The sequence below is a fragment of the Manacus candei genome, unplaced genomic scaffold, assembly GCF_025592945.1.
Source record: "Manacus candei isolate 608988 ecotype Guabito, Panama unplaced genomic scaffold, ASM2559294v1 h1tg000008l, whole genome shotgun sequence".
NCBI lineage: Eukaryota > Metazoa > Chordata > Aves > Passeriformes > Pipridae > Manacus > Manacus candei.
The window spans coordinates 15,116,543-15,134,408 of record NW_026138056.1 but is presented as its reverse complement, the minus strand read 5'-3'; the positions used below and the strand labels follow the sequence as shown (position 1 = coordinate 15,134,408).

The following is a 17,866-nucleotide window of genomic DNA, read 5'->3' as shown; positions in this document are numbered from 1 at the left end:
AATGTTCTGAACCACCTGCAGGCAGGGTTGGGTCTGTGGCTTCCAGTGCACCTTATCACCTGCTGTTTCAACCCTTACCTGTCGCTACATGGCTTTACAAATGTGGATATCACCCTTGAGCCTGCGCAATGGATTTTTTAGGTGAGATGCAGCATGAGCAGAACTGGACCCACCCTTTAATCCTAAGGTTCATCTGCCAGGGCCGAGCGAGCTTGGACACTGACAGCGAGGTCCTTAGAACGTAGGTTTAATTAGAGTGACCTTCTCTTGGATGGCCTTACAGGGCTAAGCGAGCTCCATCTGGCCAGGTTTGGAATTAGAGTTGTCCTTCTCCTAGTTTGTATCAAATATATGCAAACAATTGTACAAGATGGAAAGTGCTGTACCATCTCAAGCAGGTAAAGTTACAGTGAGAGTTTCAGTTTCTTCAGGATGGTACCATGGAAGCTATCACTCAATAGAGATACTTAATGATACTGGTAGGGATTTAGGAGGCTACTGTGATCTGTCTGATTCCTCTAGGGAAGAGCATTTGCTCTTCAACACAGTTGTGTTGTTTGCTAGAATTGGCTGCCTGAGTAGTTTGAGCAGGAATTGTCTTTTCTTTTGAGAATCATGTTTAGTGATTTTCATATTGTCCTCCGTCCCCCACCCCAAAATGTCAGACTGTGCCTTTAACAGAAGCCCAGCCTGAGTAGCTTTAGAACTGAAAGATTCTTTTGTTGTTTCTATTTTTTGGTGCTCTTTTTGTATCAAGCCTAAGGATACAGTGGTCTGTAGAACTAATTGGTAGAAAACACCTTTATGAGGAACTTTCCTGTAGCATTCTTGTGATTGCTCTTAACCTCAAGCAATGCTTCTGGTTTACTCTTATGATAAATGTTTTATTTATCTTCCCCTAAACAAGGAGGGTCAAACTGGGTGCATTTCTTACATGAGTAGGGAACTAATCAGTAATCTATTCCATCAGCTACAGATGTCTCAGCTGCTCCTCTGTTACTCAGACTATTGCAAACAGCCTCTCCACCCTGATTCAGGAGCCCTGTCTTCATCTGACCCCTCTAGATTGGTTTCAAGTTCTAAATCTCCCCACCTGGCCCTTAAGCAATAATTAAGGCCATTAGCCTCTGCCTCCCAGGGCTAGTTACTAACACAATCCAGGTGATTTACCTCTAGAGAGTTTTTTAAAGGTCAACAAAGAAAAAAAAAGGTTGCTGCTATAGACATAGAGGCAAAAGAGATAGTTGCTGCAGATAGAGGCAAAAGGTAGAAAGGAAAAGCAAGAACAAGCTAGTCCTTCATTCTCAAGTTGAACCCTATACTTCTCTGTAAGCAATATGCTCTTCTATTGTATATGCAACAAATTACTGTTGTATTCCTAGCTTTCCCCTGGAGAAAGCAATCTTTCATATGTCATTTTATTACCAGGATCAGTTGTAAATGGCTGTTCAGGACTGAAAAAATTATTTTGGCTTGCATTAATCAATTAGCTTTGGTTTTTTGCGCAAATCTGTCAATATGTTACCGTTACTGTTTTTTTTCTTTTAATTTGTACTTCTGATGATGTAAATGATTGATCAGAAGAGAAGGAGTGACAGTATTGTCTCCTCTCACCTATTCTGACATGTGACAGTTGTGACTAAGCAACACAAAATAAAGGAGGGCAACACAAAATAAAGCATCAAAACAGTAGTGTACAATGCCAAAAATAATGTAAGCCTTTATTTGAGCCTATCCGCATTTAATTTTGACTTTTCAACTCCCACAAAGGACATTGTATTTTTGCCAAGGACACAGCAGTCACATTTTGCAATATGACTAGTGTTTATATAACTACATTCTTTTAGTATATGGTTGAAAAATATCTGTCTTCCTACATCAGTGATAGGAATTCTAGAAGTTCATTAATAAAACAACTTCGTAAAATGAAAGCTGTGAGAAGTAGGCAAGTCTGCTGCTCTGTTAAATCAGTTCTACCCTTGTACTCTCAATACTGGTAGACTGGGGTGATTTGGACACACTTATTCTGATTCCCCCAAGAATTCTTCTCCTCCAGAATGGCTGGGGAAGGAGCAGGAGTTTTCCTGAAGGTGCTGAATCAGGTAATAAAGACTGGTTGTGGACAAATTAGAAAGAAGCTCATTAAATTATTGCCTATAAATATACTTTATTCTTCTACTTGGCTGAGAATTCTCAGTTGCCTCTCTGTTTTTACTCTCTACTTAATTTCTGAAGTTATTTCTAATAGGGCAAAGTGATGTATTTTATTGTCAGTCAGTACCAGTGGGGATAAAGCTAGGGTAGACTGTATTTTAGGTAAAAGGAGAAAATATAGCAAGGAAGATATGTGTTTCATGGGATGTTTCAATTATTTCTTATTTTTCAGTTATCCGAACTTCTGCTTATCCAGATAAAACCCACTGGAATGAAAGTGTCTGGGTTATTTACAGTTTCGTAAGTTCTAATAAATGTGCTTCTGTTGAAAGGCATATTATAAGCAAACCTAGTATGATATAGACTGGCAAATTACTGAGAAAGGACAAACAAATAGTCTCAGTAATAGTCATTGTTCTCTCAGAGACTACTGTAAAAACAATGACTCTGGAGAAAAGACTATGTCAAAAATAATTCAGGAGAAAAATCTTTTCTATTTCTTAGTTCCTATTGTTAATAAATGAACAGTTTCTTTCTGGAGCTCACATTGTTAACACAGAGTAATCAGAAAACATATTTTAATATTTCAGTGTAATACAAGCTTTGTGTAAAAAAGTCTTATAAAATCTACTCTACAGCACTTAATGTGTTAGATAACACTTTTATAGAGTCAAACTTATGAGACTCTAGATTTTAGCTCTCCATTTTTTCAGTAAAAGTGCTGTTGTCCTCATGCTCCAAATAGCAGAATTACACACAGTGATGCCTTCCCATTATCAAGGATGAAATTTTATGAAGGAGCTGGAAAGGCCAATTATGATATAACAAGAGGAGCAAACTGATCATAGTCAGATGCAAAGATATGGGTAAGATGAGGAAATATGTGATGAGTTTATAAAAATGAGGTTAATTGAATCTTGAAATAAATGGTGAGATGCTGGAATTCACATGACTTAGATTCAGCTGAATCTAAGCATTCCAGTTATACCTCCTCCTTTCCTGTTTAAACTGAGGAGAAAAAGATGGGAATGTTTGAATTCATGATTTCGTCTCTTTTAATACCAAAAGTGGCTGTATGTGCCAAATGTATTTTATGTTTTCTAATGTGCAATTTAAATTATATATTTTATAGATTTAATGAAAAACGCCCCTACCATCACCTCCTATAGGCAAGTTCCCTGCTATATGGAGAACTCAGTTTGCACAGGGAAGAAGTGGAACTCTAACAGTGCAATATAAATTTCAAATGTCTTTTTAAGGGGAAGATATAGGACATGACTTTTCCCTTAAACTTACAGGCTTAACCTTTTAATTTTGTTTATATGTCAGATAAAAGGCATGCTTATTACTCATGGTCAGTTCACCAAAAACTAGTGTCACACACTTTGTCATATGTAAAGTCAGTTAAAAATGTAAATGTGAAACAAAAAATTAAAATCAAGTTCTAATTTAATTAAAAATTCTGGAAAAAAACAGTCTTCAAAGCATTCAAACCTAGTGTCATCAGAATATTATCATCCCTTTCTAGATCATAGGAATAGTTGCTATAAAAATATGTATTCACAATAGCACATGGGAAAATATGCAGAAAAGTGCACATAATTGCAAGAGTACTTGCTGAAATTGCAGACTTTGTGTATTGAGTGGTAGAGGGAGAAATACTGAGATGTAAGAAAAAGAAGAAAGGGCTGGAGGTACAACTGAGGGGCTGAACAGAATTCTCTCAGCTTTAGATTATTGTTTTATTTACTCATTAAAAAAATCTGGTAACTTTTACAGATGTGGAGGCAGATTTCTAGAAGAGAATAGAGTATACCCAGCAGAGTGTTTTCATCTCTGCCTACCTCCTAACTCCTTTTCTTTCTGTGCAGCATGGAAACCTGTGCTACTGTTTGGACAGTTCTTCAAATGTCCAAATCTCTTTTGCTTGCAGAAGTGCTGTGGTTTATGACCATCTAACATAACAATTGAAAGAATCACACACTGTTCAACTATATGTAAAACTCTCTAATTAAATGTAAATGTAAAATGTATTGTAAATGTGAAAAATGAAGCTTCATTAAAAAAAAAATTGCTACACTTCCAGCAGGGGTTCCTTTCCCTGTAAAGGTGGGGTCTTTTTTTCCCTGTTGGCATTTTTTAAAAGTCACAAAGACATGTTTTTCCCAGCTGTTGGTCATTACAAATAACTATCCTCAATAATTAGCTTTCTGTCACTTTTGGTTGAGTAATTAAGAGCTGTCTTTGTACACTCACCAAGACAGCCAAGAGTCTCTTGGTGTCAGCTGCCGGGAGAAGCGTCCTGCAGTGAGTTCATGTGTCATCATCCTCCAAACCATGTCTGATGGCCATACAGCAGTGTCAAAGCCTACCAGGCACTGAGCACTACAGTAGACTTTATATTTATAAATGTTATGGATTACTTCTGCTTGAGTTCTCATGAAATAACAGCGTTACTTCTGTTGGCAACTATGGGGTTTCTGCAATGCTGTCTTTTGCATGTATGGGGTATTCTTTTATCTTGCAAATAAGGTGATAAACTTTTTCTGCTGTAAGCATATTAGAAATTAATCAAGCAATAAAGAAATATATTTTTCATAGAAAGGCCACAAATGGAATACACTTTGGAGTTTTGGAAGTTGCTCTTTGAGACAGTTTCAAACCAAATGGAAAACATACAGAGCAGATCAGTGAGAATGATTAAGAATGAGGAAAACATGAGTTTCATAGCATGAACAAATTTATTGGGAAGAGAAGATTGAGGGGAGGGGACATGATAACAGTCCTTAATTGTTGGAAAGATTCCTGTAAAAACAAAAGAGAATGCTCTTTTCTCCAGGTGCCACACCTTTCCTCCATTGCAACATGTGGTAGATATATGAAAAAGAAATAGGCTTAGTACTCTTATGAAAGTCAGAGGTGGGTGTCAAGGATGTTCTAATAATTCTAAAGACAATGAAACACACAGGTTGTCTGTAGGATGCGTGGCAGCCCTATCACTAGAAGTCTTCAGATAACAGCCAGATGAAGAGTGGTCAGGATTGACCTTCTGACCTTGTTCTGTGGAAGCAAGATAAACAAGATGAGACTGTGATGTCCTCCCAGGTCTTTTATTGTATGATTTGACACCTTACTTTGAGTAATTGTTGTTGCTGACCTGTAATGTTCTAGAAAGAGGTTGATGTTTCATGTCACAAACTCATAAAAGTAGGTTGTTAGGGATGAACATTTACTTTCATTTTTATAAAGCAGAAGTGCATAATACTTATTATTGTGAGGAAGAGATTAAAATAATGAACACAGAACCTTCAGAAAAGGTTAAGGACAAAGTGGTCAAAATATATCTATCAACATCCCAGTATTTTTAATACAACATTATAATCAGCAATGTAAATGCTTGGGGAAGACAAAACCCTTGGCCTTAGCCTTGACCTCATTTCTTCTCCTTGAATAATTTCTCATTTAAAATTGTTGTCACTTTCTTTGCCAACCCAGATTTGTTAAGTACAAAAGTTTCACCTGTGAAACATCTTATGTCTACTAATGCTTATGCTCCACAGTTGCTTTAATCTCGCATTGCTGCCAGCAGAGACACATATGCTTCCTCTCTTCCATGCTTACTCTTTCCTGTCAGCACAAAAGGTTTATACTTTCAGGTGGTGAATTGGAGACAAGAACTGATTCTGACCTTAAACTGACTGGCAAAAAGAAAAAAGAAACACAAACAAACAAACAATCCCAAATATTTTAACAGGATCACTTCTTTATTGTAGGTCACTGCAGGACCATAAAATGTATACGTCAAGGGGTGTTCAGGAATCTGAACGAGGAGCAAGTTCCCATCTGGCAAAGGTGGGAGCAGTCTTTTGAAAGGATAGCACAAGACTTAAAATTGGGAAACGTACTGAGAAAAAGTTATCTTCTGCTGTCCTACTCCATGTTTCTTTACCACTGCAGCTCTTGATACAGTACCAAAAGAAAATGCTTATCAGCCTTTGCACAGCTGCAGAGTCAACACAAGTGAGAGAAGCGTCTCTTCCTTCTTTGACTCAATAGTCCTCTCTGTAGAAATATAGAAAGGTAGAAATTTTTTTTCTTAAATGAGTTGTCACAAATTCTTCCCTCAGTTTGCCAATGCAATAGCTAGGAAAAAAACCCCACTTTTTTCCTGGTACTGTACACAGTCTTCAAATCCATAATGAATAGATATGGATTCCTGCCATGCAACCTTCTCAGAGTATGTTATTCCCCACAGTTCATTTAAGATGCTGTTGTTGTTGTTTAAATAAAAATGTCTGAGGAGATATTGGTCAAGGCTCTCTATGCAATTCTTTCTTTAAAGAAAAAACAGCAGAACAAAACCCTGACTGTTGCATTTTTGAGAGACATACTTAAGCCAGTTTGACCTGAATTTGTTTCCTTCACAAAAGCAAATCTCAGTCATGGTGCATAATTTATGATCTTGGCATCCAGCCGAAACATATGTACACACTGAAATCAGTTTTGCATCTGTTTAACTATATGCACATGAGTAGTCTAATTGGATTTAGTCTGATGAGATGACTCATGCGAAATCAAGTGTCTACACAACAAGGGTTTCAGTTGGTAGGGTTCTTCAGGGCAGTAGCTTCTATGCTTTATGCAATACCTCGCATATGAAATGACTTTTTGATTATCTCAAAGCCTTCTGTGTTCTGTATAACTGTAGTGACAGCTGAAACGAAGACGTACAAGAGAACAAGTCTTGCAGGGTAGGTCAGATCTTCTACTGCATAGCACAATTACAATTACAATTGTAAAAATAATTGTAGCAATTAATTAATTGTAACTTTTTAAGAAACATCTTCTGAGAATCTCTTCAGGGTTAAGGGAAATCACTCTTACTGCTTTGTAACAGGGTACCAGGCTGCAGCTGTTGGCCTTCTGGTAGCCAACATTGGGCAGATTAAGCACTGTTGCCTATATATGCTGAACACTCTGATAAGGTAAAGCCATCTTGTCCTTTCAGGATGGAACTAATATTCTTCTCAAGCCTGATAATTCAAAGGAATCAACACCTCCTTCAAATAATAGTTATCTGAATGGGCAGGAATTTAAATACTCATCATCTTCACAGGACAAAATATCAGTGTATCAAGAACAAGAATATTTTTTTTTTGCTGCTCTCCTAAGTCTTATCTTTCCATGACATCTCAAATATGCCATCCTCAACCCTGGCTAATTTCTTGCCCCGTAAGAGATAATGCTGAGCTTGCTACTTGTAGAAGGTTTTTTATCCAGGGTCTGGGTCTTCTGTATTCTTTCAATGTTTTCTTGTTTTTCCTACCTCTACTATAACAGTCTAGGGAATGGAGAGTGGTTTAATGAAGAGACTCAAGGAAGAGGATGAGAGAGGCTGCAAGATCTGATACTAGGAGCATTAGGGATTAAAAAGTGGCACTCCAGAGGATTTGTGCTGTGAGAATATAGTCTGGGTAGGATAGATAAAAAAGGAAGGCTCGGAGTAAAAGTGCTGTTAGGGCAAGGCAAGGAGCTCCAAAAGTGGTGGTGTACAGAGGACCAACATAAGATGGAAATGAAAATAGGGTAAGGGGAAAAAAAATGAAGTTGAAATAAGAATATAAAGCAAGGAATATACCTTAAAGATGAATGATTTTGTTGGTCTTTCCCTTCTATCACACTGCCCATAAGTTCTGTGGTTGGCAAAAATACCCTGAAATAAAGACAATTTTAGGAAGCTCAGAATGTAGCTCAAGGCATACAATTTTAATTATTTGAAATGTATTTTTGATTGAGGCATTAAGCTCCTGACATTTGACGACACTAAGGGAGGAGGCATCCTTAAATATGTGTATGAAGTACATTGTGTAGCACTTGGTTCAGACTACAGTATGCTTTGAAGCAAGAGAGAAAAAGATCAAAATATTACAAAAAATATTAAAATATAGAAGTAAAGTTGTGCTCTGAATTACCTTAATGTGAATTTGATAGCTTTGGTGAAGACAGTCTCTGATATTTTTGTGTGGCTGGGGGTAAACTTTGATCTTGAAGTGTTAAGCTGTAGAATTTTAAGTTGTAGAAGGCTTTTTATTACTGATGCCTTTTTATGGTCTGCAGTTTGAAGTCTATGCAGTGGAAACAGGTGACTGAGGACTTGTTATTGCAAGGGAAAATGCACTGTATTGACTTTTGGTAATTGGAAACTTTTTGGTCCTACCATTTGACACACTTTAATGAGATGGTCATCTGTTTTATCTAACAAATTGAACTTCTACTTGGGGGAAAGTCCTGAATGCTGATTTAAAAACAAAAATGGGTTTACTACATGATTCTCAGAAGAGCATTCAAAATGTTAACAAAGCTATACTTCTCTAATTCATTCTGGGGATGTGCAAGTGAAACTAAAACATAATCATCTCCATGTTTTGAATAACTTCTTGCAACTCTTGGTAACGTTTAATTTTCATCGGATAAATATCAGTGTTTCCTACTTGAATCCCCTTTGCCTTAAAATGTGTAATTTTTAATTCCTTATAGTTTTGTTAAAATCAACTCCCCCTCAGTTGGGTAGTTGATCTTGACTAATACAAATAGATTAGTATTTGTAAGAAACTTCTACAGATGGTACTTAAACAAGGCTGTATGACAAAGATTTCGTGTTAACTGTAATTATCATAGGTAATTAATTTGTTAATAGATTTATTGAATTTGCAATAGGTCACATTTTTAAAGCACTGGAATTAATATAATTTGAATTGTTTGCTCTTAGAAGGACTAGGAGCACTTTATGTTGAAAAAATAATAAAAAGAAATCATGGAATCTTTAAATAGTTATCATTTTTGAAAAGTAGACTTTATTTTTGTGATGAATTTTTACAAGCATATTCTTTTTCTCTTTTTTCAGTCCCCTGCACATAGCTATTCAAGCTATGACTCTGGCAAGAATGAGAGTGTAGGCAGAGGTGCTGAAGATCTGTCTCTGAATCGAGGAGATGAGGATGAGGATGACCATGATGAGCAAGAAGATCCCGAGAAGGTCAATGAATCAGATGGGGTAGAAGCTGAGCGACTGAAAGCTTTTAATGTAAGCCCTCTTGCACTCATCTTGTTTACTTCTTCTATTTCTTTTACATTGTTGTTTATGGGTAAGTTTGAAAGCATTAAGGGCAAATTAATTTAATTTACAGGATTTATTTCTATTATTATTTTAGTGCACATTAAACTCCTACTAACAGAGGACAGATTTATTGTGTTTGATTTAGAATTTAAGGCAGAGTGCCATCTTTACCAGTGAGGAAAACAAATCTTTTTTTTCTGTATCTGTGCATGTGCGACCATGTGTGTGGATGTGTGTGTGTGCATGTTCACCCATTGAATGGAAAGAGGCTATAGCTAGTTTATCAGAAGACCATTCCAGTGGTCAGATGTTCTCTATTGCTTTCCCGATGTCTATAATTATGCATGAAAACACAAGCAATTGTTCAAACAAAGAAAAAATGTGTGTCAGTTCAATAAAATGATTAGCAATCACAGCCTATTGTTAATAATGAAACTTAAGTAGTGCCTATTTTCACAATCTGTTCTGGTTTATCTCACAAGTTCTGTGTCCTATAGACTATTCTTTTCTTGTCTTTTTTTCCTTTTAATCAGCCCCTCCCCTCCCACCCCAAATAACCCTTTAAAGAACTGTTTGCTTAATATTTCTGGCTTCCCATTACAAAGCTCTTCAGCGGATAGAAAAAAAAATGTCTTCCTATCAGTAATCAAGCCAGGAAGCTAGGAAGAGAAGAGAGCCACCCTCCAAACCCATCTCCTCTGTCTCCCTCTTGCCAACAGATGTTTGTCAGGCTGTTTGTAGATGAAAACTTGGACCGAATGGTCCCAATCTCTAAGCAGCCCAAAGAAAAGATCCAGGCTATCATTGACTCATGCAGGCGACAATTCCCTGAGTATCAAGAGCGTGCCAGAAAACGCATACGTACTTACCTCAAGTCCTGCAGGCGGATGAAAAGAAGTGGTTTTGAGATGGTGAGTTTTGACTTAAAACCCAGCCCTAGTTTCCATCAAAACCCCATATGTGAATCCATGGCACTATTTTGTTTTCATCTTAGCGTCTTTTTTTTGGTTTGTTTGTTTATTTATTTTTTTTTTTAAATACCAGGTCAGAGGTTTCTTTTTCCCTCCTTCATTCTTCCTGAATTTATTCCCTTTGGTTTAAAAGTGCTTTAAGACTCTAGTGTTCACAAAATGAACTAGTATGGATCTATAGGAAAAAATGAACAAAGCAAGCCATAAGGAGGGAAACTGAATGATGGACTATACAGTGACTTATTTCCTACTTTAAGTTATAGTTACAGATTTTTGCCTGGAAAGGTCTTGCAGTAAGTTGGATTTTTCTTTAAAATGCCTCTGCTAACTGGATTTCAGTGAGCTTTGTAAAAATTGATCCTGCTAGGGAAAAGCTATACCCAAGAAAATGCCCAGTGTAGTAACAACATTGTGGCAATGGGTTTGGCTTTGGGTTTTTCTTGTACGCCTTAGCCTATTACTTATCAGGAAAAGTTACTCCTTTGAAATCTTTCAGTTGATATATGGGTGTGAAAAACATATTTAATGGTTGTAAAACAGGGACATCAAAATTAAAATTTGAGTATCCCAATGATTTAGTAGTTATAATTGAACCAAAACTCATGAAAATTATGTTGGTATACAACTATGTTTTCAGACACTGATATTTTACTATTACTCAGTAGCATAAAGATGGGTTTATAATGTCTTCTCACCAATCAGCAGCTTCCTTATCTCTAAAAAACTTTTGTATTTCCAAAATGGAGAAAAGTCAGAAGAAACTAGGTAGCTACACACCTTGTATTTAATGTGTCTTAGCTATCTCTCTGGCCTTTAGATGACAAAAAAATCACCTCATCATTACAAATAGATATCATTTAGTGATTAAACATATCATTTTTTTTTAATGAATCATCTGCAAACCCATTGACTACATAAAAAAATTACTGGAGATGACCGAATTTTACTGTTTCTCTCTTTTCCTCTGTCTTTCTCTTTCCTGCAGTTTTTGCAGAATACTTATGAGTACCACACATTGTTTAAGATGTAAGCTGACAGTTTTAAGAACAGGCTTATTTGTAGGGTAAGACTACTATTTAATAACACAGAAAGCAAAGACAGAAACTAAATTTTTGTATGTGTTTCTGATTCTAATCAACTGCATGATTTTATTATTTGGAACATTGTGTTAACACTGTTTCTGAACAATGGAAGCCCATATGAAGAAAGACAGGTAGAATAAAGGACATCTGTACAGGTAAAAGTGCCAAAGATTGATTGGTAGTGTACATCAGATTATTTGTCCATCCAAAATAAAAGAAAGAAAAATAGGAAGTAAATATTTTCTACAATTCACTTAATATTATCAAATTGCATCTAGTCACTCTGGCTGACAATAATTCAGCAACATCAAGTTCAGCTTTCACAATGCCAGATATTTTTATTTTACTGCACTTTCAGTTAAAAATACTTACAAAATCAGCCAATGCTAGCAAGTCTCTTTGCTGTTCCAATTTATGGCCTTATTACTCATTATTCGCGCTGATGAGCAGTTATGTAAACTGGCTCATTTTTTGTCATCTGAAAGACTTGTGCAACTGTTTTGCAATATGAACAAGGGGCTACAGTCTGACCCATAAGAGCTGGATTGGCTTGATTTCAGTGCACATTTGCAAATGTTACTTTCATATGAATAAAGGTTGAGGGATCAAATTTAATTCCGGGAGGGGAAAAGGAGCAGAGATTACCAGGAATATGATCCAAATAGGCAATCTTTATGGTTCGGAAATATTTCCTGGTTTTATAATGTTTCATGACAGTTTATGATGAGATTTATTTCTTTTAAAAAAAACAAATTACCCTCTAAAACATTGACTTTTTTGCCCATGAATGGAAGTGACAAGGCACTGAAGCTCAGGCCAAAGACTTAAGTCCTCTTAGGTCTGCAGGGATATCAGTCCTGTGTCCCTGTTTGCAGGTAGGAACACAAGTCAAAGATTATCCAAAAGTTTCTGTAGGAGCTCCCCGTAATTTCGTAAGAGAAAAGGTAACATTTTATGTTTATTTCTTGAATAATTCTGAAATTTAATATGTATCCCTTTGGTTTTTTTAAAATTATTTTCTGATTTCTAAATTAGTGAATCAGTTATAAGCAGTTTTTAAAAATGCTACCATGGACAGAGGCATTTGACTGCATGATTGTTTTAAATGTACTTACCATTTTGACAGTGGAGAAGAATCACTTTGTCTGGATAATAACATTTCTTCAAAACAGTCATGAAAGGCAACAATGGTGTTGATTCGAATAAGGGGCTACCCTCAAATACAGTAAACCAGGATAATGTTCTGCTCAGCAGCAATACCAGTACCATTGTCGTATTAAATATGATGTCAGATAATCTCCACAGGAGAGGTCTTTTGCTATGGACACGTTAAATATAAGTTTTTCATTTTGTTCAGGTTCAAAATGCTTCATTTTGAGCATCTAGTTGCACAAGAAAAAGATAATATTCTCTTTTGTGGCATATGAGAGTTCAGACTGTGTGTGGAACACTGCAGCTACCTACAGCATCGTACTGCAAAGCAAAGTGAAAATGTAAACACTAAGTGAAATTAGTGTAAAACTGCATGGTAAAGATGAAAAAGCATGCCTGAAGCCTGCTTCTGTCAATTATTTGCCATCTGTAATCCATATGACAGTTTCTGCTGCATAACAGGCCAGTTCTAGCTTTGAGGCAATGGAAAAAGCCCAGTCTCCTGTGTTCATATTGTTAATTAATGTGATTCTTAGTGTTAATATTTTTGAGAGATTGCTTGTAGTTATGCTACTTCTACTTATGACAGATAGTTGTCTGTGGACTCTGAGGCAGCTGGCATAGCTTCTTGTTACAAATATGCCTTTGAGAAGTTCCCTTTCAGTATTGGAAATGCTTTGTCCATTTGACTGTTCAGCTTGTAATTGTGCCATTTTCATTCTGACACAAGTATATCCCTCACAAGTAAATCCCCAATTTTTCTCATGAATTGTAAGATTGTTTTTCTCCTTCCATTGTCTCTTGCTAATGGACTGTTGAGAATGTTCTCATATTAAATTCTATGATCTTCCTCAGAATCCTGCATTGGGAGAGAAGTTTGTCAAGTACTGATATCACTGGCTTTTGGGTGAGATTTCTAAATTGTGCACTGTGCTATAGAGCTTTGTGAACATCTTAAAGTTCTTGATGTTCTTAAAGAAATTATTTTTTTTCATTTCATTAACCCATAAACAAAAGCAAAAAAATAATGCCTATTTTTAAAGGAGTGATATCAGTGAGAATTCCTATATATAATTAGATATTTTATGACCTATGCAAGAGGAATAGGAATTTTCTCCCTGAAATGGTCAGTTGACCTGTTTCACTAATGTTTTTAAAATCCTTTGTTTAAACTTGTCCCAACTTCTGTATCTATAGAGAACTGCCAATTAAAAAAATAGTAGACAGCTGTGGAGGATATGTTTTATGTGTTTATTTAATGATAGTCCAGAAAAATTTTAGATGCTAGAAATAATCCAATGAGGTTGGATTGACTTAATAGTTACATTTTCTTACATCTGCTTCCTCCCATCTTCAGGATCTCCTGCAATCAGTCTCCCTTCATTCTGTTTGAAACTGCGTCTTACAGTATCTTTTTCCACACTTATGCCATTTTTTTTCTGTGAGCATCCCAATGCAAGAGCAAGATTTTAAATTCTCATTCATGAAGAGATTCTTTGTTTTGCTTAATCAAAGGAGACCCTCCTTCCTAGATACTACAGTAATACAAAGCAATAGTATCAAAGAGCGAAGCATTCTTCTGTATTAGAGAGAAAAGGCTAATCATAAATGCTTTTCCTTGTCCAAAGGCAAGTTTGGATGTGTCAGAGAAGAGTCACACTATGCCTGAAGACAGTTCCTCATTTAGATCCCAGTATTGTTCATCTCAGCTCCTTCTGTCCTATCGCCAACCTCAATAATAAATAAGTTCTGTATCTTTCATGGCTACTGTCATTTGGTTGTGCCAGCTGGCTGTAAGAGGTGTTTTAACAAGGTGTTTGCAACTGTGCTCATATTGATCAAGGTGTTTTGAATGTCTAGTTCTTGTCACGATTCTATATTGTGATTGAGTGACTTCAGTGGGGACTGGTTTCCAGAAGGGGGTATGTTTTCTGAAATCTGCCTCATTAAGATTACTCAGGATAGGTATCTAGGTTCTGGTTTTAAGTTTTAGGTTTAGACATCGGAAGCTTTTGTTATTTACTTAATTTAGTGCTGAAAAGTCCAGCTGCTCATGCAGTCACATGGGCTTTCAGTCCTCCAGGCATTTTATGTCTGGAAAGATTATAAGTGTTTTCAGGAAGATGAAGGTCTATGGATCCAGGGATGCATATCTAATTGATTAACAAGCTGGGAAGCATTAAGAAAATTATCACAAGAACAGTTACATGAAGATCTACAAATAATAATAGAGTTATTGCTCTGTACTACACTCCAAGCTCTGTCAATGGTTGCTTTCCTTTATAAGCATCTCACCCTAGTTTGACAGTGGTTAACTTACGTAAGTCTGATGGGCAACCTGGTTGAAAAGGGCAAACAATCTCTTCTTAGACAAATGTTGACTTTTACCATTAGATCTCATGTATTCTTAAAAAAATATGCTAGAAACAGTTTCCCTAAGGCTCTTACATATTTTTTTTCACCACAGCACAGTTAGGTGAATAGTAATGTGATTTTTAAGATCTGTCTGTTAAATCTGTCTCAGATACCTTTTACTTTCAATTTTGGAAAAGTGTGCAGCAGAAGAAATTACACTTTTTCAGTTAACTTTGGAAAATGTGGGGAAGTCAGCTTTGAAAAAGTCATGATATTTGTAAAAAGAATTAAAACTAAAAAGATGAAAAGTACCTAATAACCTAACAGCACCTAATCTTCTACATTCTGTGAGAGAGGTAAAGATAGGAACGTGATTTTGATGTGTGTTTCAATTTTTTACTGATTTAAAAGAAAAATAGTCCCCTCCAAAATGACAATAAGTTCTGATAAAGAAAAAAACCAAAACTCTTTATTTGAAATCAGAAGAAAAAAGCTATTAAATATTTCATGTTTTCTTATGCTCTGATTCTAACTTAGTTTGATACCTCTGCGGCAATGTTACTTGATTAATTGGTTTGTGCCAATAGTTTAAGGATAGGGAGACAGTTCAGTGTATTAGTTTAGGGGAAACAGGAAATACTGTTAAATCAAAATCAGTCGTCCCATATGTAGGCATAGCAGCAGCAGCAGAAGCATGGAGGTTGATTGGAAAGTGTCATTTGCTTAACATTTAGACAGGAATATGGATATGTTAAGATATATATGGATATATTAAGGTACTGTTATAATCTAGGTGCAGCATACAATGTTTCAATTAAATGTATATCGAAGCTGAAAACTTAAAAAAGTGATGTGAACATCACCGAAAGTTTCAAAAAGCCTCTTCTGCCATTTAAGAGAATTTTCCTAGTTACTTCATTGAATTCTTTAGTAGGTGTTTCACAAGACTGCATGACTGAGCAAAATGTATCAAAACTCAGACTGAAATGCAGTGCTACAAGTATTAAAATGCAAGTCCAGTTGTTCATATGTCACTATTCTGTACTAACAATTAGTAGAATCATAGAATGAGAAAATGGTTTGGGTTGGAAAAGATCTTAAAGTTCATCTAGTTCCAACCCCTCTACTGTGGCCAAGAACACCTTCCACTAGACAAAATTGCTCAAAACCCCATCTAACCCAGCCTTGAACACTTTCAGGGATGAGGCATCTGCAACTTCTCTGAGCAACCTGTTCCAGTGCCTCACCACCTTCACAGTAAAGAATTTCTTCCTAATACCTAATCTAAATCTACCCTTTTTCAGTTTGAAACCATTATAAAAGTACATCCAGTATAGTGCAGTACTGTACTTCATTCAGTCTTTAAATTAAAAAATACTCTGTAGAAAGATTTCTGAGTCCTTTATAACTGTGCTGTGTAGGAGAGTTCTGTCATGCATTTCACTGCATTGTGCTGAGTAAAAACTCAGGTAACATGTTCTGTGTCTTGTAAAGTATTTTGTACATTTTCTATGGAAAAATGCTATTTAGATATTGCATACTGTTACAAACTTGTTGGGGATTTTAACACACTATGTTAGATCTTAATTTATTATGAAAGAGTTGTGGCATAGATGCAATATTTTATTTTGGACGTGAACTAGTCTTGCAATACTGAGGAAGAAGCTGACATGCTGGAGAGCACTAAAGACTATCTAGTTGTTGGGAGCCCAACATGCAAAGTACTTCGTGGTACTTCTGGAAAAACTTGGTTACTGTCAGTGAGGCGTCTTAGGCATTGATCTTCACTTTTGCATGCAAAATTACTTTGGAAAATTTGAAACTATTTTTTTTCAAGTTTGAGTAATAGTTAAAATACTTTGTTATTCACACATATACATTAGAATTCGTACATCTTCTCCCAAGTAGCAAGCCATAGGAGAAGAGGAAATGGCCTCAACTTTTCCCAGGGTAGGTTTAGATTGGCTGTTAGGAAACATTTCTCACAAAAATGTCAAGCATTGGGACAGACTCCGCAGGGAAGAGTTGGAGTCACCATCCCTGGAGGTATTTAAGAGGAGTGTGGATGTGGCACTTGGGGACATGGTTTAGTGGTGGATTTGGCAGTGCTGGGTTAACGGTTGGACGTCATTATCTTACAGGGCTTTTCCAATCTAAATGATTCTGTGATTCTATGATTTCTGTTAGGGTCTCTGTGTGAAAAATTAAGTAACTTGTATGTTTATGTGCTTGCAACTGTGTTATACTGAAAGATATAATTTTCAGTGTTAATTGGCCTAAACTACAAGGTAGTATTTATGAATGTCAGCTTTTAACAATTGGCATTTTAGCAGGTGTACATATGTGCCCATTATCTGATCTAACACATAGCTGTATTTTTTTAGAACTGAATCAGTCTGGTGCAACATGTGTAAGAGTATGTATACCAAACTTCTGTGCAACAACTTTGGCTTTTGTTTATACTAGATCTCACAAAAATGTCAAGGTATTACCTTTAGAGACAATAGATCTCTAACCAGAGGGGAACAGCATGCACAGTAAATTGCAAAAATCTTTCTGGTGAATATCCTGCTCCTAGTGGTTTACACTGAAGTATAAACCATCCATTACATCACTAATTGGTAGATTTATACCAAAAAGGTATATGTGAAATTAGAACATAGCAGTTTTTTTAGATTCCATATAGAAATACAAGAATTGTGTAAATATGCCAAAATGGGTGCTTTGTATTTCCCATGAAGATACAGCAAACGTACCTCCCTTTAAACAGAAGACTTTCTGATACTGTAATATACAGTTGGTGTACTGAAAATGGGTGTTTTACAGCAGATTGAACACACTAGGCTCTTCTTTGTTAAGGAGTCAGAGGTTATACTAATGGAGCTAATTTCTAGAGGATCTGGGCCAAGGATTTCTGATTTCAACTACTAAAAAATCAGAAACCTTGCAGGACTGCTTTATCTTGTTGTAAGATGCTTTGATTGTTAAGAGCCTGATCTAAAGACCAGCAAAGCCATGGAAGGGTCTTTATTAGA

At 36.2% G+C, this 17,866-nt stretch overlaps 1 protein-coding gene across 7 annotated transcripts in view; it reads left to right on the top strand.

Annotated features, from left to right (window-relative positions):
- NOL4 (nucleolar protein 4) overlaps positions 1-17,866 on the top strand; it is a 188,942-nt gene that overhangs the window by 132,424 nt on the left and 38,652 nt on the right. For 6 of the 7 annotated variants that reach the window (XM_051769951.1, XM_051769945.1, XM_051769982.1 and 3 more), the window contains 2 exons: positions 9,059-9,238; positions 9,991-10,182. In XM_051769951.1, coding sequence (XP_051625911.1) covers positions 9,059-9,238; positions 9,991-10,182 — 372 coding nt within the window. The remainder of the gene's footprint in view (positions 1-9,058; positions 9,239-9,990; positions 10,183-17,866) is intronic. The other variant, XM_051769952.1, reaches the window with a different exon arrangement.